This window comes from Larus michahellis, chromosome 13 (assembly GCF_964199755.1).
Source record: "Larus michahellis chromosome 13, bLarMic1.1, whole genome shotgun sequence".
NCBI lineage: Eukaryota > Metazoa > Chordata > Aves > Charadriiformes > Laridae > Larus > Larus michahellis.
In genome coordinates, this window is record NC_133908.1 from 13370377 (window position 1) to 13392018 (window position 21642).

General features: G+C 58.6%; 1 protein-coding gene across 1 annotated transcript in view; it reads left to right on the forward strand.

Moving 5' to 3' along the window:
• The first annotated feature begins 3453 nt into the window (after positions 1-3453).
• WSCD2 (WSC domain containing 2) overlaps positions 3454-21642 on the forward strand; it is a 29614-nt gene continuing 11425 nt past the window's right edge. Inside the window, exons 1-4 of the mRNA XM_074605943.1 lie at positions 3454-3590; positions 12898-13874; positions 19786-19900; positions 21375-21559. Of these exons, the coding sequence (XP_074462044.1) occupies positions 13499-13874; positions 19786-19900; positions 21375-21559 (676 nt within the window). The 5' untranslated portion in view covers positions 3454-3590; positions 12898-13498. The remainder of the gene's footprint in view (positions 3591-12897; positions 13875-19785; positions 19901-21374; positions 21560-21642) is intronic.

Genomic DNA, 21642 nt, shown 5'->3' on the forward strand with positions numbered 1-21642 from the left:
CGAGAGCACGAGATTTTTCTGAATATTGACTTTTAATCAGCTGCTTCCCGACAAACCAGCCCAGCTCCCCCCGGCATTGAAACCTCCGGGAAAGCGGGGATTGCAGGCACATCTTCCACCCCCTGGGAGGTGGGACCCCCAGGAGGAGCACACTGGGGGGCTCAGTGTGGATATAAAGAAGTAAATGACTCAAATGAGGCTCCTTATCTTGCTGTTCCATGGATGCCACCACCTTAGTAGCCCAGTGCAAGCACCGGCTTCATCCTCGGGAGGAAGGCAGAGCCTTGTGCCACTGGCAGCTAGAGTGCCCCGGGTTTGGGATGCTGCTGCAGCATCACCCACCTGCAGACGCCTTGGGCTTGAGCATCCCCGTCCCAGCTGGATCCCTCCTGCTGCTGCCATGGGGATGCTGGAAACCAGGGGGAGAGAAAACCCTTTCAGCTGCACCCCTGCACACACACCCCCCTCCCCAGGTAAAAAATTGGCTGCTAAAAAGTTGACATTTCAAATCACAAAAGGACCAAAATGTGGCTTCAAAACCCAAACTTGTTTTTCTAGATCCCGGCTCATTAGTGGCTCAGAGCAAGAAGGCAACAAGCGACCCATTTAAATTGTAGATTCTGACCTTTATGCTTAAGATCTTTTCAGACATCCTCCTGTTTACAGCTTTTTTTGTGCTGGCACTTCATAATCCTCAAAATGAGATTTTAGGCAGCTTTTTTTACTATTATAATGCACCGCATCCTCTTCCCCCCCCCCCCCCCACAAGGCCCCGCTGCTGACGAGCCCTCCTGAGACAGCCTGGGTAATTAGAAGTTTCTGAGCAGACCCATAAACGAGGGCTGCAGCCTGCTGCCTTGGTGGGGAGGAGGGGGCAGCTGCTCCAGTGTCCCCACTGCAGTGGGGACCTGGCATTTGCCCCAAGCCCTTATGCAATGAAAGTCACCCTGGTGCCAGGGCACAGAGCGCCCTGGGCTGCGCTCCCCTGGATAAGGCTCTTTGCAGGAACCTCGGCAGCCGCTTCTGGCTCAAAACCCGACGTCCCTGACGTAGGGATTTATTTGGTGACACTGGCACTTGGAAACACTTAAGACCAATGTCAAAAGTCCCCTGGCGATAACCTCGATGCCCTTAGGGTGAAAAACACCCCGTAGAACCTTCTGGTTCAGCATCGCTGGGAGCAGCTCAGGCTGCTGGGTGCGATCTGGATGTTTGCATCAAGGTCAACAAGGAAAATCTAGTTGGTGTTTCAGGAGGGTCCCTGACCGCTCCCGGGGCAAGCCTAGCCCAGAACAAGCGAAATAAAACATTCTTTGAAAGTTATTTTTGCGAGCGCTATTTTAAACCAGTGACTCTAATTTTTCCCCCGCACCCGTCAAAATGGCTGTTGAGCAGCTAATCTGCCAGAGCCGGCCAAATTCTTGTTTCTGGGGCCTGCGTGCGCTGCAAGAACCCACAGGCATGTGCTGGCATTGCTCAGCTGCTTCCCTCCCTGTTCTCCCTCTCCTGCCTGCAGCACCCTCCATGCATATATCTGCTCTCCACGCACACTCCAGCCCCGAGCCCTCCAGGGCACGGGAGGAGCTTTAAAGAGAAGCCAACAAGGTATTTGCAGGAAGCAAACTTTGCTGTGATGGATGCTGGTCCAGGGGGAAGGCCCCGCGCATCCCATTAGGAGACATGGAATTGCAAACACCCCATTGGGCAGCTGCGGAGGAGACAAATCTGTTTTTATAAAATGCAAGAGAGGATTGCTGGTTTTGTGGGGAAAATGGCTCCGTTTGGAAGCAGAGAAAGCCCTCGGGTGGTGGGACCCACCGACCGACCCAGCGTGGGGCTCCCCGGGGAGGGCACTGCCTGGCTGCTGCTGCCGTCCCCAGCCGATGGCAGGTCTCATCTCCCCCCAGTGCCCCCCAGTCCCCTACAGCCTCGGCTGGAGGGAGGGAGCGCTGCCGGGGCGTTTGCATGACCAAACCCAAGAAACCTAGTAGCGGGAGGATAAAAATAGTACAAACGGTTCTTCAGCCCCCAGCCTGGAGCTGAGGCAGCGCTCGCCAGCCTGGTTTCCTATGGAAACGAGCGGCCTCGATCCATGCGCCTGCCTGCGCCTGCCTGCGCCTGCCTGGGGCAGTTTCGGATGGCTCCTTGCACATGGATGCTCTCGCTTCCCACATGGATGCTCTCGCTTCCCGCACGGACCGAGCTGAAGCTGCAGTTTCCCTCGGCGGGGACAGCAGCAGGATCCGTCTCTCCCCTCAGCTGCTGCTTTCCCGAAATTCCTGGCCTCCCCACGGTTGGCTTCGGGAGCAGAAGCTGCCAGTGGGATGCCAGGATGCAGGAACCCCAGGAAATCACAGCTTGGGCACATTGCTCGGGGTCCCCCTGCTCCCCTGGGGTCAGCTGGGTACGTCGCCTGGAAAAATGCCACCCTCTGAGCCTGTACCCCTGTCGGCACAAAGATGCTGGCGGGAGAAGGATCCATGGCCGCTGAAGGTTGCTGTCTTAATCACGTTAAGGCAGGGGTATTTTCTCTAGATCCTTTTTTAATTATCTCCTCCTGACCCAGAGGGACTCGGTGTGTGCCACGGCCTGGAGTGCCGGGAGAGCGGGAGGCAGCCGGGAACACTGCGGAGGCAGCACCGGGCAGGCGACGGAGCTTCCAGCTGCCACCAGCACACCCTAAAAATCTGCCTCCCCCCCTCAGTGCTTAAAATTGCCAAGAGAAGGGGGGGGGCGTGGAATCCTCTCTCACATTAATCACTATACGATCGTAATTTTTCCTATTCCCAGAGTCGGGAAGTTTTCATATTCATGGATATGACACAAATATATATAAAAATAAAAATTTATATATATAAAAAATATGTGCTTTTTTTTTTTTTTTTTTCCTTGCTAGCCCTGTTCAATGAATCTCTGGCTGGACCCTTGTGCCAGGGCTCGGGGCAGCGCTGGGGTCGGGACGGGGTCCCCGTGGCGTGTGGGGGGGGGGCGCTACAGCATCACCCTCCGCCCCCTCAGCATCCCTTGCCCTTGAGCGCACCGGCGGGGCCGGGGCTGGCCGGGAGCCGCTTTTCCGTCACCAACCTCATTCCCAAACAAGAGAAGAAAAAAAAAAAAAAAAAAGAAAAAAAAAGGGGGAAAAAAAACCAAAACGAAGCGGGGAGGCGGGATGAGACGCGGGGGGGGGGGGGGGCGGTTCGGGGGCTGGAGGGAGGCGGGAGGGAAGGGGTTAAGCGGCAGGCAGCGCTGCAGGCCGGCGGATGGAGCGGAGCCGCAGCGGAGCTGGATGGAGACGTTAAGTAACGGCGCCCGGGAGCGGCTCCCGGCAGAACCGAGGGGCAGCCGCCGGGCCGGGCCCCCCCCGCGGCCGGCAGCATGAGCGGAGCCCCGGCGGCGGGGCAGGGCCGGCGGCAAGGGGGCACGGCGGGGGCCGAGACGCAGTGAGACACCCCCCCACACCCCGGTGTGTCCGTCCCCCGTCCCCCCCCCCCCCCCCCCCCCAACCTCCACCGGCCCCGCCGCTCCCGGGGGCGGCCGGCGCATGGAGCGGCGGCGGCGGCCGGGCCGGCGTGGGAGAGCGCCCGGTGCGGGTAGGAAACGGCGGGGATGGAGGGGAGAGGGGGGGTCGGGGGGTTCCGCCGCGAAGTTGGGCTGCGGGGAGGAGGCATCCGCGCTGCGGGAGGCGGGGGACGGGTTAAAACCTGGGGAAATAAAGAAAAAAAAAAAAAAAAGGCGAAAAGCGCAACACATGAAGCGGCGGGGGCGGGGGGACGGGGACGACGGAGAGAGCCCCCAGCCCGGGGCGGGGGGACCCCGGCGGAGGACACCGAGCCGGGGGGCGGGGGGGGGGGTGTCGGCTCGGTGGGGATGTGCGTGGGAAGATGCGGGCTGCGTGTGCGGGGAAGTTCGGGAGGAGATGGGGGGAGCTTGCCGGCGCCCCGGAGGTTAAGGATGCTTTGCGGGAGTTGTTAATAATTCTCGCCTTGGCAGAGATTTTTCGCTCTGGGTTCTGCTGCTTTCCAGAGGGTTGCTCGCTTCGGAGGGGAGCGGGAGGCAGGCGGGGAGAGAGCCCTCCTCCTCCTCCCGAGACTTTGTGCAGGAACATCTCGGCTGGGGAAATGGGGAGAGATGGTAATCCCTCCAAATACACCTCCCCGATTTGTTTTCTTCTTTCGATATCCATGCTGGCAACCTATTGGAATATTTTAATATAAAATAAAAAAAAAAAATAATGCGTGCAGGAAAAGCAGAGGCAGTTGGAGAACCACATGAAGGTTACCTTGAGCTGAGCATTAGAAACCATTTTTTCCGTGAAGGCAGGATTAAATAAAGTTTCTCGGCAATCCGGAGCCGGGAAGTGTATTCTGGCAGCGGGGACCCTGGGGTGTCCCCACCCAGCCTGGCCCCCTCCCACCTGCTCCTTCTCACCCTGCGAGTGCTGTAACCTTCCCCTCTCCAGGGATTTTTCCCGAGTTATCCTTTATAACCGCTGTCCCTTCCCTGGGCTCAGGAAACCACTCGCCTGGCTGGGTGGTGAGTGCCGGCTGGCCCTTGTTCTGTCTGACACCGCTAAGCACAAGGGGCTCCTCCAAGCCGAGTTTCATTAGAAGTTATTATTATTTATTGTATGCACTGCTCGTCACAGGCCTGGCGGGGGGAGCAGTGTGCGGCCAGGGAGAATTCCCCATGGGGTTTTGCTCAGCTTTTGGATGGCTTTCCCAGAGCCCTGTGCCCGTGGAGGCGAGTCCAGCCTTGCGGCAGCAGGGTCTGGCACAGCTCATCCCTGCCCAAATCTCCCCCCTGGCTTTGGGTCCCTTTGCACCGGGTCTCATCGGTATCTCTTTGCAGCCTGGCCGGGCAGATGGGGAAGCTTTGCTTCTTCTAACCTCCCGTCCCCCGAGTCCTCAGTCACCTCGAGCCATGCAGGGACCTGGCTCTGCTTTGGGATAGAAATCTCTGTGCTCCGGTACCTCCTTTGTGATGTGCTGGTCCCCTCTGGAGCCCGGAGCTCAGCCTGGGACAGGGGGACGAGCATGGGGCAGGGGGACCTGCTGCTCAGTGCTGCTCAGTGAGGAGCGAGACATCCGCCTCGCTGCTGGGGACATCCATCACCCCAGTTGGGATGGAAATCTCCGGCGCCTGGGGGGAGCAGGGGCTGGCTCTCACTAGCACAATCCTAGGCCATGTGGGGGGACCCAGGGGAATACATCAGAGGGCCGGGATGCAATCTGCGGAGCCGATTGCTCTCTCTGGATTTGCAGTCTTCATGGGAAAGGCAGATCTCTTCCCAAACTGGGCCTCCGTCTCCCTCGTGCAGCAGGATGCAATGCTGCTGGGTGTGTGGGGAAAGAAAGAAATCAGCCCCCCCCCGCCCCGGGAAAGGAGGCTTTAAACCAAGGGCTGCAAGAAATAATCTTTCTCATTATATTAATTTAAATAGGCTGCAGAAGGCATTGTCTGCTGCTTGAAAAGCTGTTTTTCTTAATTGCCCCAGCGCTGCGTATAATCCCAGATTACCGAGGGCTGAGTGAAGTCTCCATGGCAGAGACCTGCAGGAGCTGAGCGTGGGCTTTACAGGCAAATTAGTTTTGGCTCTTCCCTGTCTGAAAGTCTCGTGGGGATTAATCGTGGACCAAACGAGCCTGGCCCTTCCGCAGCGCCCATGGAAGGTGTTTCAGTAGGGCTGAGCCACCCCCACGGTGGGGGCCACACATCCCAGCTCCCAACGGATGGCCCCCATGGACCTCATCGTGGTCTGTATGGGATTTATGCCGCTATGTGTACCACAAGGGGGGGGTCCTGTAGGTGCTGCTGGTGGGGTGCAGCAGGGTTTCCCCTGGGGCATCTCCCCTTGGCTTGTGGCAGCTGAGTCTCCTCACCTCCCGTGAATCCAAGAGCCAGGACTGGCTCTGCTGCACAAAACCTCAGGATAAAGCCACGCTACTTGGCTGCTCTGGTTTGACCGCGGGGCTGGTTCCTCATTGTTAAGGACAAGGAAGAAAAAACCAGCAGTGTCGCGACTTTCTCTGAAATGAGGAGTCCGTGGGCTCGGGCTGTGGTTCAGGGTTGCTTTGCCACCGTGACAGGGATGGTGCAGGTGTCTGCGCATGCCGAGGTGGCCGGGATGCTCGCAGGGCCAGCAGGTCCCCAGGCTGTGCCCACTGGGGCAGGATAGGGCCCAGCCGGCTGCAGGAGTGGCTGAAGGCTTTGGGGACGATGAGCAGTGCCTCCTCCAGAGCCACATTGCACCTGCAAGAGGCCAACCCTTATATCCTAAACCTCGTCCTCCCTAGCTGCTGGAGGCAGTGGAAGGCAGCATTTGGTCTGGGGGGGCCTTTGCTGAGCCAGCAGCTGGCTGGGATCCGGCTGTGTCTCCCTGGGGGACAGCCCCTGCCTTCTTCCCGCCCTCCTCCTCCTCCTCCTCGCCCAGTTGGGAGCAGCCCCGTGTGAGCGCGCATCCCCCCCGGTGCATGTCTCGGCTCGCTAAGTCTTATTGAAAACCGTAACTGGATTGTGCAGACAGGGCATAAAATACCTAGAACATAATACATATTAAAACTCATTAGGTTAAGCCCATTTACAGATACACAGCGTCGTCTGAATGAAGTTAAATCACCTTTTTCCCAGGGCTTAAGTGTCGGAAGGGTGCCGCGGGCAAGGATGGCGAGAAGGGGGAGAGGGAGCGCAGACCCTGTGGCAGTCCGAGGGGCATCCCTGAGTGTCACCAGGACCTCCCCGGGGTGACTTCTCCCAAATACCGCTGTATGTCACCACCGACACAGGCCTGACACTGTTCACATCCAAAAGGAGCTCCTATTCTGGTCTTGCGAGGAAAAACTTGGGAATAATGGGAAAATAGAGACTTGTCAGCATTGCACGTGGGGATGGGGCTGACGCCCGCAGCAGGGATGCTTGGGGAGGGATGTCGGGGGCTGGCGGGGATGCGGCAGGCGAGGGTTGCACTGGATTATTTGTTTCTATTGCTGAAGGCAAAGACGGCTCCTGCCTGGTCCCCGCTGCCCGCCCTGCGTGTGGCTCTCCAGATGCAATTAGCCACGGTAGCAAATGAGGGAGCTCCCCGCTCCTTCCACAAACAGGTTCCGGCCCTGCCAGAGGAAACCCAAGTACTGGCAGATGGGATAATGCTGATGGAGAGAGTCAGATAAGACACATGCGCTTGGGGTTGTTGCAGATTAATTAAAGTAATAATAATAATAATGCTGTAATACAAGGTGCATTTCAGCAGCTGGGACGGGGATACTGGCTACAATGGCTGCAGCATCTCTGCTGTGCCGGCTCATTTAAATCATCCCACAGATTCCCCGGTATCCTCTGCCTTCCTAAATCTCCGGAATGCACGGCTATTTCCTTCTCTGCCGGTGGCATCGTGGCGTGTGCTTTTTGAAATGATTCATGGCTTAAAACATTTTTCTTTATGAGCTGCTTTCACAGTTGCAAGGGGAATTCATCCTACAAGAGGCTGGAACGGGCTTTGATGTAATTGCATGTGGAGGAACAGGGCGCGAAGCAAAAAAACCAAAACAAAAAAAAAAAAAAACAAAAAAACCCAAAACAACACAAAACCAACCATTTTGGCTCCGCTTGGGCCATAAGCAAAATAACATGGGGAGGCGAGCGGAAGCAAGCGGAGCCCCGCAAGCTCCTGCCTGCTGCAGAGGTGGGATTACCTGGAAATCAGTCGCCTGAAGGCCACTGCGTTTCTTTGCTTTCAGGGGCTGCTGCGCTTTGGCTGGGATGTGATTCGGGAGCCCCTCGGCTGCCCCGTGGCAAATCCCTGCCCCCTGCCACCCGACGGCTGCAGGGTCTGGGTGGGATGCGCATCCCCTGGGCGCGGGTCTGGGGCCTTTGTGGGAGTTTGCAATCCCAGGTAGCTCAACAGCAAACATTCTAATATTTAAAAATGGGGTTAAAGTCGCTTAAATACGCTCGGTTAAATAAAATAGCCCTTCTGGGATGTGCTTCACGCCCTGGGCTTCTCTGGTCGTTTTTGGTGCGTTGACATAACCTGGGGCAGGATCCAGCCCGTCACCCCGGGGCTTATTTATAACTCAGCCCCTCGCAGAAACGGGGCTGGTGCGCGGCAGGTTTTCATCCTCTGGAGAGCGGAGGCGGCGGGAGCGCTAATAGGAGGCTCTGCAATTAGCACGGCCCCGTTTCTGTGGATCTCGAGGCCTTTTACAGACGTTAATCAATTAGTCTGGGGCAAATTTGTCCCCCTGGAGCGAAGGATTTGTGGTATCTCCGGAGCTTGGTGCCTCATTGCCCAGCTGGGCTTGGGGCTGCGGCTTCCCCTTGCCCTGGGCAAGTGCTGAGACTGTTGATAAATCTTCTCCAGAATACTTAAAAATCAGGTTTTGCCCCTAAGTGAGAAAGTCAGCCACCTAATTTCAGTCTAAACCCCTCCATTGATTCCCAGCGAGGAGGAATTTACAAACCTTTGGAAATCCTGCACAGAAATCTATCAGCGGGTGGGCAAGTCTCACTCTGGATTTACAAATCGGGCCAATAAATCCCAAATAGGAGTTTTTTCCTTTGCTTATCTTGGTGGTCTGGCCTATGGAAGGGATGTAAAATCTCCCCAGCGAAGTACATGCCTGGGGAGCATCTCACTGCTGAGGAAGAGGTGCCAGATCCCCAGGGAGAGCCGCGTCCCGGGGCAGGGACGGAGCAGCCACCGCTTGCTGTGACACCCCAAAGCTGCCGAGTCAGCTGTTTTTAAGCACACGTGAACCTTTCCTGCACACCCCTCCCGGCGGAGAGGATGCACTAACCTGTTTCTCAGCAGAGTTAAGAGAGGGAGCAGCTGAATAAATAAACTTGGCTTCAGTTTAAAGGCAGCCGACTGCTCGGTGTGCTCGGCTCGTCCCCGGAAGGGGCGGTCAGTGGGTGCTGGGTGCTCCGGGGGTGATGCATCAGATGGTCCAGACGTGCCCTGCTGCGATGGAAACCTTGATTTTCAACATCCCAGTTTAGCTCAGTTTTGTTCCCAGCAGTAGCGGTATTTAAATTCAGCCCGATGCAGCTCATTTGCTGCTTCTGTTTTTAATTTAAGAGTGAGGAAGGGTGAAAATGCATTTTCATGGGGCTGAAGAAGAAGATGGCAGGTTTGCCCGGCAGCTCGAGTTGCCCAGCTTCTCCCCAGGCAGCGATGCCGGGCTCCCGCTGCAGAACACTCTGAGGGATGGAGGCAGAAAGGCTGGAGGGATGCCAGCACCAAGGGTGCCCGGTGCCCCAGGGTATTCCTGCCGGTGTCACTGGTTGATGCCGTCACCCGCTGCCTGCACCGGGGAGGCGCAAGCGTGTGAATCTGCAGGAGCTGCTCCGCAGTGGCAGCAGTCACCCATTGCTGGCATCCCGTGGAGCCAAGGGCAGGGATGGAGGGGCTTTCTGAGAAGGCACGCGGTCCCCGCACCGAAGTGGGTGGCTTTTGGGTGAGAGCAGGTCCAGGGAGCGTGCCAGGCGCTGGATCTTGTACGCCATGCACTGGGTCCTGCAAAACTCTGCATTTCCAGACCCCAGCCGAGGCTTGTTGGGGAGAAGCTGTGCTGTGCACCCAAGGGTGCTCGGCAGGGTGCAGGACCATGCTGTCCCCCATGGGACCGAGGTGAGTGCCTGTGTCACAGCCCTCCGGCGGGACAGGGGCCCCCCGGGCACCTCGCCCTGTTGTGGTCATTAGACTCCATCCCATCCCTCCGTCTTTTAAAGCCCTATTCTTTCCCTGTCCCTCTGATAAGAAATGCTAATGAGGGGATGAAATTGGATAGTTCGGTCGCCTTCTCCTCCTAATGGAACTCTTGTGTTCGTTAATTTGCTGTTTTTAATGGGCCGATTGTTCTCCTGTGCTGGGGGAGCCACGTGAGCCCTTCAGTGTGTTTTGCCGTGGTCAGATGTGAGGTGGTGCTTGAAGGCAGCTGAACCTTGGCGCTCAATAATTGCAGAGCAATTTGGAGACAAGACCCAAATGTATAATTTATCGGCGCTTCATTCATCCCGGTCCCGAGCGGTGGCGGAGGTGCCTGCGCCGCTCGGCGGAGCCCGCCCGGGACCCGTGTCCACCTCCCCACGCACTGGCTCTGCGTGGGGTGTGTGTCGGGGGAGGGGGGAGAGAAACCTTGCAAATTAATGAGGATTTCCTTGGCCCCGCAGCAAGTAATTGCAGAGCCCCAGACTTGCCGAGCTCTCCTGCTTTCTGCCGGCCTCGGTACTGCTGCCACCGCAGAGGGAGGTGGGCCGGGCGCGGAGCGATGCTCAGACGGACATCCCGCTGCCGGGATGAGGATTTCGGTTCTTGGCAGGAGCGTGGTGAGGTAGGCGAGGAACCAGCTCCCCCCTCCGTTCCCCTCCATCCCAGCTGAACCCGCTGACTGCTTATAATGGTGCGAAGTGCCTGGGAGATGTCGTCCCCCCCTCCCCAACCTGGCTGTGCAGTGCTTTGGCTCTGGGTGCCAAGGGGGGCTGGGGGAGCAGGGAGGGATGTTCCAGCCCCGGCACTGCCAGCCCGGGGGAGCTTTCCAGCCACACAACTCCCCGGGGCTGGATCCATGCCCTGGCACTGGGGCAGAGGCAGAGCCCGAGCCCAGTCGGGCAGCGGGGGGGCAGGATGCGACCCCTGGGGGACACTGGCCGTTGCATGCTGCGCTGGGGATGGGGACCCGTGAGGTCCAGCCGAGGTGGCTGGTCCTTCCACCCCAATGCTGCTGCACCAGGGAGGTGAATCCATCCTTACAACCCGGGGAGGGATGGTGGGGTGCACGGAGCAGCGTTGTGGGGTGTTGCTGCCACCCCCCATCCTGGATGGCCACCAGCAGGGCAGGGACCCCCAGGCAGCCCCCCGATGTCCCAGGCCTCTGTCGATACGGGCAGCATTGGTGCCAGCTCTATTTGCCACACTTGTTGTTTGTAAACCCTAGCCAGCGAGGGAGCCGTAAGCCGAGCACATTATCTCCTCCGGACAATTAGCAGAAGCATTAATGGAATATATGCAAATGTGCAGTAATTGACCTGCGACTCCGCAGTTCATGATGGAGAAGGATGAGCTCCAGATGGCTTAATGATAGTAATTTAAGCCCCTTCTTTATATGCCGTGCTTCCTTGCCATAGCCTGGCAGGACCAAGCCCAGGCAGGGAGGAGGGTGGGTGGCAGCGGGGACACTGGGGACAGCCCTGAGGTGTCCCGTTTGCACCCCAGCAGCGTCCCAAACCGCCCCATATTCTGCGCCTGTATAAAGCCGTGGGAAGGTGGGTTGAACAGCAACTCGTGCTTGTGCCATGAGTTCCCGTGGGCTGCTGGCCAGGGAGCGTGGGAGAGTAGCCAAGCGCCAACAGGTTCGTGGGACCACCGGGCTGGGGGATGCTCGCCCACCTGGCTGTGCCAGGCTGCTGCCTGCACCTTCATCCTGCCACGGAGGTGCCTGCAGATGCAAAAGCCCGAATAGCAAGCAGTCTTCTTGCTCAGCTGCTGCTCCAAGTCTACTCAGCCTTTACTCAGGCTGCGTTGGCCGCAGTCGTGGTCGGGGAGGGGGCGGTTTGGGGGAGCCCGTGGGGCTCATGCCCCACCAGCAGTCTGCCCCACGCAGCCTGCCCAGCCCTGAGCTCCACTAAAGTTCACCCGGCGGAGCCAGAGGTATTTGAATAACCACTCTGGGAACCCAAATTAAAATATTTATGTATAATTCATGCCATATGTTCCACCAATATTTTTCATTTAATCAACTGAAGACAGATGGCAGGAACATAGAGGCCATTAAACTAATGGCACTTTGTCTTTCCATTTATTTTTGTCTCCTTTCCTAAAATAAGACAAATCCGTGACAGGCAGCACACCCCGGGCAGGGGGCCGTCCCCACCACTGCCCTTGTGCCAGCAGGCTGTGGTGGCAAGTGGCATTTCCCACACTGAAGCCAATCCCACCCCGAAGCCAATCCCACCCCATAACCTGGGGTGATGCTGTCCTGGGCAGGGCTGGGGTGAATCCTCCATAGGTGGGGGGTTTGGAGGAGAGAAATCCCCCCCGAGGGAAAAGCCCGTGGCGGGGCTGGAGGGGACCATCCCTTCCCCAGGCTCTGCTGGGGAGAAACCTGGCCGAGAGCCACCAGGGATGGCCTTGGGTAGCTCTGACTATGGCGTTCCGGGGGCAGCACCGTGTTTTCCTGGCTGTCAGGGTGTGAAAAGGGATGGTTGGCCCTTCGGTCCTGGCTGGAGAATAGAGGATGCCCTGGCCTCGGCGTCTGCAGAAGCCTCGCTGGGGGCACGATGGGCTGAAACGCAGCCACGGGGCTCTGTGGGAGAGCCGCGCTGGGGACGACGTGGGGACATCATCCTCCCGTGGGGCCTCCCAGCCCCGTGGGGTGCCCGGGTGCCGGAGCAGCCACTTGCAGTAGCCTCCCAGCCTGCAGCCCACCCGGCTCCCAGGGCTGGCGCTCACTTGCCACGGGCTTTGCTTGGGGCCGGCTGTTGCCTAGGGAGGGTCAGACCGAGGGGTGAAGTGTGTGTGTACGAGTGTGTGCGCGTGTGCGTGCACGAATGTGTGGGGGTGTGTGCGTGCGCACAGCTCATCCTCTTGTGGGTGAAACTGGGTGAAATCAGAAATCCCCCACGTGCCCCAGAGCCGTGCTGTAGCATCTCTCCCGCACGACGAGGCAGCGATGTGTCCCTGTCCCTAACCTCGGGCTGCTGGCGACCAACATCGTTCCCACTGCTCCTGTCTGTCCTGCGTCCCTGTGCCGGGGGGGTTTGGAGGTCGAACTGCCCTTCTAGGGGGCTGAAAGGCGAAGGAGAGCCCAAGCATCCTTCCTCGCCCCGGGGTGGGACGGGGACTGCCATCCTGCCCGCGTCCTGGGATGCTTTCCTAAGCGTGCCTTTCTCTTTGACTTGCAGGTGGAGATTTCTTGCCCGGGGAGTGAGATGAATGGGGCTCCCTTAGACAAAGGGTCCCGGTCAGCATTTCAGGCCCTGAGAGGCGTCCAGGGACTTTTCATTCTTTGTCTGAAAGGGCGACGGTGCCGTTTCCATTAGAGAGATGCTTGCGAGAGCCGGTGCTGCCGAGCGGAAAGGCGAGCGAGAAGAGCTGCGTCAGCTGATCAGCTTTCAAATCACCTTCAAACCCTCGATTTCCTTAACATGATCCCTCCATCAGCCGAGTCTCCGGGGCACGGCCGGGGGGCTTTGCTGGGAGGAGAATAAACCGGTGACCACGGTGACAGCCAGCGCTGGAGAAACCCCTCTGTGCACAGCTCGGGGGGGACTCAAAATCCACCTGCGCTGCCTTCCCCAGCCCTCCTGGACTTCTTAGGGTCGGACAATTTCACGGCTTCACCCTGCAGTTCCCGCTGAGCTTTGGGGGCACCCGTCTGCTCCCCCAGGACACTCCAGGAGCCACCTCCAGTCTTGGGGGGGGAAACCCCCCTTCGTGAGCATCCCTGGGGCCGGAGAGCAGCTCCCCCGCGGCGCCGGCTGCCGGGGAAGGGATGAAGACGCTATGGCCAAATTATTGGTAAAACTCCAGCGGTATTTTCGGCGAAAACCCGTGCGTTTCTTCACGCTGCTGGCTCTCTACCTGGCGGCCGGCAGCTTGGTGTTCCTGCACTCGGGCTTTGCCGGGGAGCCCACGGTGACGGGGACCCAGCGTGGCCCCGGGGCTGCCGAGGGACCAGGGCTGCCCTACCTGGGGGTGATGCAGCTGAGCCGCGGCTTCAAGGCAGCAGCGACGATGCCAGACGGGGGACGGCGGCACGGACCCTGGTTCAAAAGCACGTCCAAGGAACCGGCGGAGAGGGCTAAAGCCGGAGACTACGGCAGCACCCGGAGCCGGGCGCTCAGGGCCAGGAGCGGCCGCGAGAAGGAGGAGGACAGAGGTACGGGCTGGGGACACACATGTCCGGGCGGGGGGTCCCTCCTCTTGGCCTCTCCCAGGGAAAGCCTCGTGCGCTGGGGCAGTGGTCTTCGAGCTGGTTTGGTCGTGTACCCCTACCAGAAACAGATTTCTGAGTACAGACCCCAGTAAATGTGGTTTTATTTATTTATAAACCACATACGCGTGCTACTCGACCACTAAGATTTCCTTCCTGCACCCCAACGGACTGCCCTGCGCATCCCCTGGGGCGTCGCACCCCGCTTCGGAGGCCACTGGTCCAGACGATGTTCCCAGAAAGATCTTCTCCTCCCTCCTTCCCCACCTTCCTGCCTCCCCAGGTGCCAATAACCCACTTCCATTTTTCCATTTTCGCTCTTTCCCACTTGTGCACCCCCAGGCTCCCTGTTGCCCCTTGCTGGGACAGGCGCTTTCGGGGGTGCCGGGCGGGGAGAGGCCGCACCCCATCTTCATCCCATCCTTTGGCTGTGCTGCGGACCAAATTCAGTTTTTATTCTGTTGGCCCCAGTGAATGCCAAAACCTGATTTTTTTTTTTTTTTGGCCTGTTGTTGGCATTGCCGGGGAATTCAGGCAGGGGCTGAAGTGCAGGCAGGGCTGGGGTTTGGCTTTTCAAGCCGGGAGATCCCTGCCTGGGGTGTGCGGTGTATTGTCGAGCGGGACCGTTATTAATGAACAAGGATAAGCGAATGTAGTGGTTCCCATTGATTTTTAAAATGTCATCTATTTATCCTGAAGGCAGCCGTCTGCAGGCGGAGTCGCGCGCTCGCTCTGACTTCGGGTGGCTGAGAGCTGCCCGTCAGGGCTTTTGCATCCCAGGGGTTATTCAGCTCGTCGCCTCCCTCGCTGGCACCCGCGAGCACCCAGTGCCAGCAAACCTCACCCAGCAGCACCCCCCATCCCCTCTCTGCGGCTCCGCAGCCCCCCGCCCCCGGCAAAGGAGCATCTCGCACCTTCTTCAGCTGCTGGGGGAGCCGTTATGGTTTCTTGTCATTAATAAGCAGGCTGGCGCGAAGCAGCAATCGAGCTTATTGCTCCAGCGCCGCGCAGCTGCGGCAGCGGCGTGTTGGGTGCTGCGGTGTCGGGGCAGGAGCTGTAGCGTCGGCCGGTCGAGGAAATTCAGAAGGGAATTGGGAGTGGGAACTGCTGGAGAAGTGTCAGGATGCTGCCGGGCTCCTCTCTCTGCTCGCTCCCCTCTCCTGAGCCCCATGGTGGGTGAAATCTCTGGTGGGGGGATGCACATCTGTGGGACCCCCGGCGCCCATGAAGGCTGCTGTGTGTGGGCCAGCCTGTGCCCCAAAGCCGGGCTTGCTCAGCAGCTGCCCAGGGGGCTTGGCACTGCGATTCCCCGGGGCATCCCGCTGGGAGCCGCAGCTCCCCGGGCCCTTGGTGGAGCAGGGGGTGTGTGGTTTGGGGAGAAGCTGGAACCCCCAACGCCATGGCAAACTGGGAGTTTCACAGGGGGTCACCATGCTGAACCAGGCTTGGTCGCCCCAACCTAGGCTGCTCCCAGGGCACGGGGGCTCCTCCTCGGCCACCGGCCCCACGGCAGGTCTGTGCTCATGTTCACTACGGGCAAGACGCACGGTCCAGGCTTGGAAGCAGGAGGGAAAATGGCTTGTTGCGCTTAAGGGACTTTCTCATGCTAGAATGAGATGAGAGGGGGTTTCCCCGCCGTGCCCGCATGCGGAGGGGTCTCCGGGAGCATTTCTGAGGCGCTTGTGGCCGCATTGCTCCATTAATGTGAATTGACGTTTAGCGAATCCTCACCAGATGGTTCGCGAGCCCAAGCTGTCAGTCACCAGAAAAACCCCAAGCAGCGCTCCTGTCCCCGGCCATATGCAACGCGTCCACCATGATTAACCTTCACCGGCACCACCACCTCCCCGCGCCCGGCTGCGGCAGGGGCTGCGAGGGATGGCGAAGGGATGCCGGACTCGGACATCGCTGGCTTTAGCTGCCCGTAGGTGGTCTGGGAATATCATCTTGCCCCTTTATAATCTCGCGTGGGAAGGCTCGGCGTGGGCAGCGGTTAACGGGAGCCAGCGCAGACCTGGCAGCTGGAGGGGATGCGGTGCCACCGCAGGAGCATCTTGGCAGCTCCCGAGCAGGACGGTGTGGAGAAATTCTCCAGCTTGAGAAATCCCCCAAGCCCGGCGTGCCTGTGGGGCTGGCGGAGCCTCGGGGGATGGGCGCTGAGCACCCACCTCGCTCCCCTGCTCCTCTCCAAAGCACCCGCCGCTTCCCAGCCCGTCTGCCAGGCGCGGGCAGATTTTAATGGTGGTGGTAATTAAGCAGGGGACAGCTTAACAAGGCGGCTGTGGAGGCTCTGCCGCATGAAATCGTCCCAGAGGGAATACTGCTCCTAAAATCAGCCCTGGTTTAGCTAGCGTGATGTGCGGCTCTGGCTCGCTGGGGTGATGTGCATCCTTCTCCTCTTCCTCCTCCTCTCTCTCCTGGCCAAAGCGGCGGAGCCCCAGGGTCAGACCAAAGTGCGGGTCGAGGGCAGCCCCGTCTGCCAGGGAACAGCTTCGGCTCGTCTGCATGCCCGTGCGAAGGCGCATCTCCTGCCTCAAATCTGGGGGTGTTTCGGGAGGGTGAAGCCACGGGGAGCAAGCACCGGCCCCAGCCTGGCAATGCCCGGCATCGCTTCCGCGCTGCCACGTCCACCTCGGGTCCTTTGCTGGGTGTCTCCAGCCATTCCCAGCCGGGGCTGGGCTCCCCCCTGACACACGAGAAGAAATGGGGACCAGCCACCCCAGCCACGCAGCCAAAGACGTCCCTATATCCTCTGACACCGGCGCGGTTGTCCCAGGGGTGGCCGGCATGGGCCCCCCTTCCTGAAGGTGCCACCACCAATATCCATCTGCTCTTTCCCACGCTCACATGGAGCACGTCCCTTGCATTGACAGACCCCGTCGCCGTCGAGCCGTGGGTGCTCTGTGGGGCCGATGGCAGCGGAGGCAGCATCGGGGAGGGGGTGGAGCTGGGAGGGCTCAGTGCCCAAGCTCAGGCTTTTGATCAACCAGCCAGAAAATCAAGGGCAGATATTTGTTTCATGCATCGCCCTGCAGCGCAGCCCTGTGAAAAGACTTCTGTTCTGCCGTTCGCTTGCTAAACGGTGGCAGTGGGCGCCGGGGGAGCGCGGCGAGGGGCTGGGGCTGCTTGAGGATGGACGGACGGATGGGCGGACGGAGGTGTCACCCCCAGAGAGAGCAGCAGTGCCGGCTCCTGGCTCACAGGAGCTGGGATGGCACCGCTCTGGAGAGCGTGGCTGGGGGATTTGCTGGAATGCTCCGTGGGGCGGGGGGGGTCATTAGTGACCCAAAGTGATTTGCTGCAGGGGGGCGGCCCTGAGCGCACCCCGGGGGTTGGGACGGCATTGCAGGGACGTGACTCACTTCCCCATGCAAGCGGGGTCACTAGCTGGGGGTCCCTGCTCGCACCCCGTGTCCCCACCTGATGGGGACCCCAGTGCCAAAGCGGGTTGTGCGGATGTCCTGCACCACGGCTGATTGCTGCGGTGCTCTCTGGGAGACCAAGCTTTACGTTAAGCCTTACATTAAGATGTCAAACATGAATTTGCAATGCCAGCGGCCCCAGTGACCAGCCTAGCTCCTGGAGGAGTGAGACATTTGGGGAATTTAATGACTATTGCTGGGTGGATCTGTGTGTGTCTGTTCACAGACACGTTTGCAGCGTGCTCCGAAATTCCTCTTGGCCCCGTGAGAGCTGCGTGCCGGGGCAGGTCCCCCTCTCACCGCTCCGCACCCTCCTGCAAGCATCTCCCGCTGTTCGCTCCCCCTCCACGTAGTGTCCTCGTATCTCCCTAATTATTCCAGTTGCCTTCCATAATAAGTTGCAGCACGCGTATGTCAAGAGCAATGGATTGAAGGTAACGCGCATCAGTCACCGGCTCTGTGCAAAGGACCGGAGTAATCCCGCACCGGTTAGATCCGTCACGAGCAAAATGAGCTGACCTGCCGCAACCTGCTCAGCGCTGCGGAAATGCCACGTTACGCTGGGAGTAATTGGGAGCGATGAGTTATGACTCTTTGGTGGTTAAAGTTATATCGGGCACGTTTCTTGCAATCTTTCTCCTCCAGCCTCCTGCAGGCTGGCTGGGGGAAGCGGGTTTGCAGCGCTGCGCCGTGTGGGGTGGTGGGGGTCTACGTGTGGGGCACCCCGTCGATGGGGTGGTACTCGGGGAGCTGGTTCAGGGAACCCCCCCAACAGCTGCAAAGTGCAGGCAGGAGGTGAGAAGTGTTATCCCATAGTGTGGTTTGGTATTGGAGCGGCACATGTGGAGATGCTCCCCTATTAGAGGGATAATTTGGTGTGTGATGGAGACACGGAGATGGAAGGAGAGACAGAGGGTGGTGATCACGTATGGGGAGATGCACTTTGCTCGCCTAGAGCTTCACTCTTGACCAGAGCAGGGGAGCCCTCCCCTCCGCTCCTGCCCAGTCCTGTGCTGCTGGATGTCCCAGCGCTTTCCCAAAGCCCTCAGCCGGGGTGCTGGGGCCAGAGCCCTGGGTGGCACAGCTGGAGGGGTGTTTGGTGCTGTGAAAAACAACTGCTTGGCTTGGGAGCCAATGACCCTGAAGGGACAGGAGCATCTCCTTTTGTGTCCCCACGGTGGGACTCTGCAGCAGCAGCTCAAAGCCAGAGGCCAGTGGCCACCGCACGGGCTCCAGGATTTCTCCAGGACAGGGCTGTCCCATCCCAGCATCCTGCAGAAGATGCCCTGAGAGTGGAGCAGATATTTCAGGATAATGAAAAGCAAAAGGTTGCCGTTGCGTTCATTGAGGATGCGCACCTGGAACGGGGAGCGAGGTGACCCAGACCGGTTTTGGATTCCAGTCCAGCTCTGCCATTGCCCCCAGGCTGGTAAGACCCAGCCACTGGTCCTCAGGGCCACCCTCCCATTTCCCTGGGGCACCTGCACCAGGTGGGGTGGCTGACCTGCACGTCCGCTGCCAGAACACGTTAATGGACACCTCGTTAGCTGATTACCAGATGGCTAATCCCACCGGCTCCCGAAACCCCCACCCTCCTCCGGCAGCAGTGGCAGCGAGGATGCTGAGCATCGCTGCACCAGCGCCGCATCCCTGTGTCGATGGCAACACGTCTTCCCCGCAGCAAATGCGCAGGTGGGAGCAGGAGTGGGGCACTAATGAGTGCACTAACGAGGGCACAAATGAGGAGACCGAGTGGGGACAGGGCTCTCGTCCCTACCAAGAGCCCAGCGCCAACACGGAGCATCGCAGTGGGCGCACAGGCAAGGAGATGGCTGTTTGTTTTCATGTTATTGGGAAAGGCTACATTTGTCAAATAAATGATTTCATCGTAACTGTGTATTCAGCTCTATTCCCTGTCTACCAGCATCTTCATTTGCTCTCAGCACAGGCATCAGCCTTTACTTTGCCAAGTGTTAGCGGTCGGCAAATATCCTCTGCCTCGATGTCTGGGACTGGGGAAAATGAGCTGCTGGCTGAAGAAAAATTTTTTTAAAGTGTTATTTCTCCAGTCCTCCCACCCCTGCGCTCCTGGCGGGGCAGACTGAAGGGCATGGGGTATTTTACCACGTAACTCTTCTCTTTTTGGAGCCGCTTTGCTCAGTTTTGAGGCTGGCGGGAAGGAAGAGGATGGAGAGGAGAAGTCCCGGTGCAGAGCCACAGCATCCTTTCTACCCGTAGCATTTTCTGGGCTTTACCTACCTTTCCTTGCAGCTTTTGGAGGGGCGTGTTGTACCCAGAGCATGTGTTTCTAAAGCAAATGAACAGGGCGCATTGCTGAGCATCCCTATTTAGGGAAAAATCAAAAGAGGGGGGTGGGAGTCGGTGGGCTCAGCCCCAGCTGGTTCTTACCCCCCTCTCCTCTGCCCTTCCCCCAGCAAGATACATCGGCTGCTACGTGGACAACACTCGCCGGCGAACGCTGCGTGGCGTGTCCTTCTTTGACTACAAGAAGATGACAGTCTTCCGTTGCCAGGACAACTGTGCCGAACGGTAGGGCGGGAGACGGGCACCGCGTCTTCATCAATTCCCGCACACCGCCAGCGTCTCTGTGCTGTCACCGATCCCTGCCCCGGCTGCTCCCCTCCCCTTCCTCCTGCCTTCCTTCTTTTTTCTTTAGATTTATGTCTTTTTTTTTTGTCTTTTTTGTCTTTTTTTTTTTTTTTTTAATTCACTGGTGTTTTCACCCAGTTTCCTCCCCCGGAAAAAGGTTGTTGGGGAAATGGGCCCCATCCTCCTACAGGGCAGGGGTTGTAAGGGCTCCAATTCGGTGCTGGGGGAGCTTTGAGCGCTTCCATCTGCCCAGGGCTGGCCCCACCGAAGCGTTGTCCCCCACCAAATCACCCTTCTTATACCTTCCCAGCTGTCGAAGTGCATCCATGAGCAGCAGCTGGGGAGACACACGGATCCGTGTTGCAGAAATTGTCTCCTTCCACACGAAGGATGTGCCCCAAACGCGGTCCGTGCTGGCGGGGCGGGCGGCATCGCAGGCAGTTTGCTGCCTCCACACTCCCCCGGAGCCGAAGTCTGTGGGTGCAGCATCCCACGGCACCCGGGGACTGTGCTGCAAAGGTCCATCTCTGGTCGCTGGGGGTCCCCACCCTGGGGCTCATCCTCCTCAACAGGGTGCTCAGTATGATGGAGGCAAGCCGTGAGCTGAGCCGGATGCTGCGGCGCATCCTCGGCGATGCCGATGTGGGGCCGATCCACGCCAGAGCTCCCCTGCAGTGCTGGCAGCCCCATGGCGGGACTTGCTCCTCCGGCACTGCCCCTCTCCAGTGGGTTTCCAGCTCTGCTGGCACTTGGCAAGCACCCACCTGTGCTGCATTCCTCCCCCTTTCTGTACGGAGCAGCACAGCTCTCATGCTCTGAAGATGAGCAAAGTCCCCATCACTTATTCCTGCTGCGCCAACACCTGTTGCATCCTCCCTGCCTGTAAGAAATGTCACTCTCTCCTGCTTTATGATCTCTCTGGCCCATGGAGCCCTTTCCCGAATAGGATAGTGTAGGATAGGATAGAATGGAATGGAATGGAATAGAGTGGAATAAAATAGAATAGAATTGGATGGGATGGGATGGAATGGAATAAGATGGGATGTAATGGGATAGAATAGAATGGAATGGAATAGAATAGAATAGAATAGAATAGAATAGGATGGGATGAAATAGAATAGAATAGGATGGGATGGGATAGAATAGAATAGAATAGAATAGAATAGAATAGAATAGAATAGAATAGAATAGAATAGAATAGAATAGAATAGAATAGAATAGAATAGAATAGAATATTTTCAGTTGGAAGGGACCTCCAATGATCATTTAGTCCAACAAAGCATCCCTGGGATGCACTGCTGCTTCCAATGCTGGGTGTGAGCTGGCAGCAGCGGGGATGGATGGTCCTGCAATACCCCGTGGTGCCGGGGGGATGCGATGGGACATGCAGAAATCCCCGTCTCCCTCTCCCCAGGGGCTACCTCTACGCAGGGCTGGAGTTCGGTGCCGAGTGCTACTGCGGGCACAAGATCCAGGCGTCGAACGCCAGCGAGTCCGAGTGCAACATGGCGTGCAAGGGGGAGAGGAGCAACACCTGCGGTGGCGTCAACCGCCTCTCCATCTACCGCCTGGAGCTGGCCCAGGAGTCCGCCAGGAGGTGTAAGTTGGTGGCATTGATGCAGGTCCCAGTTTGGGAACCCCTTGTGGTGCCGGTACAGGCGAGCCGTGGTGTCCCCGTGCCT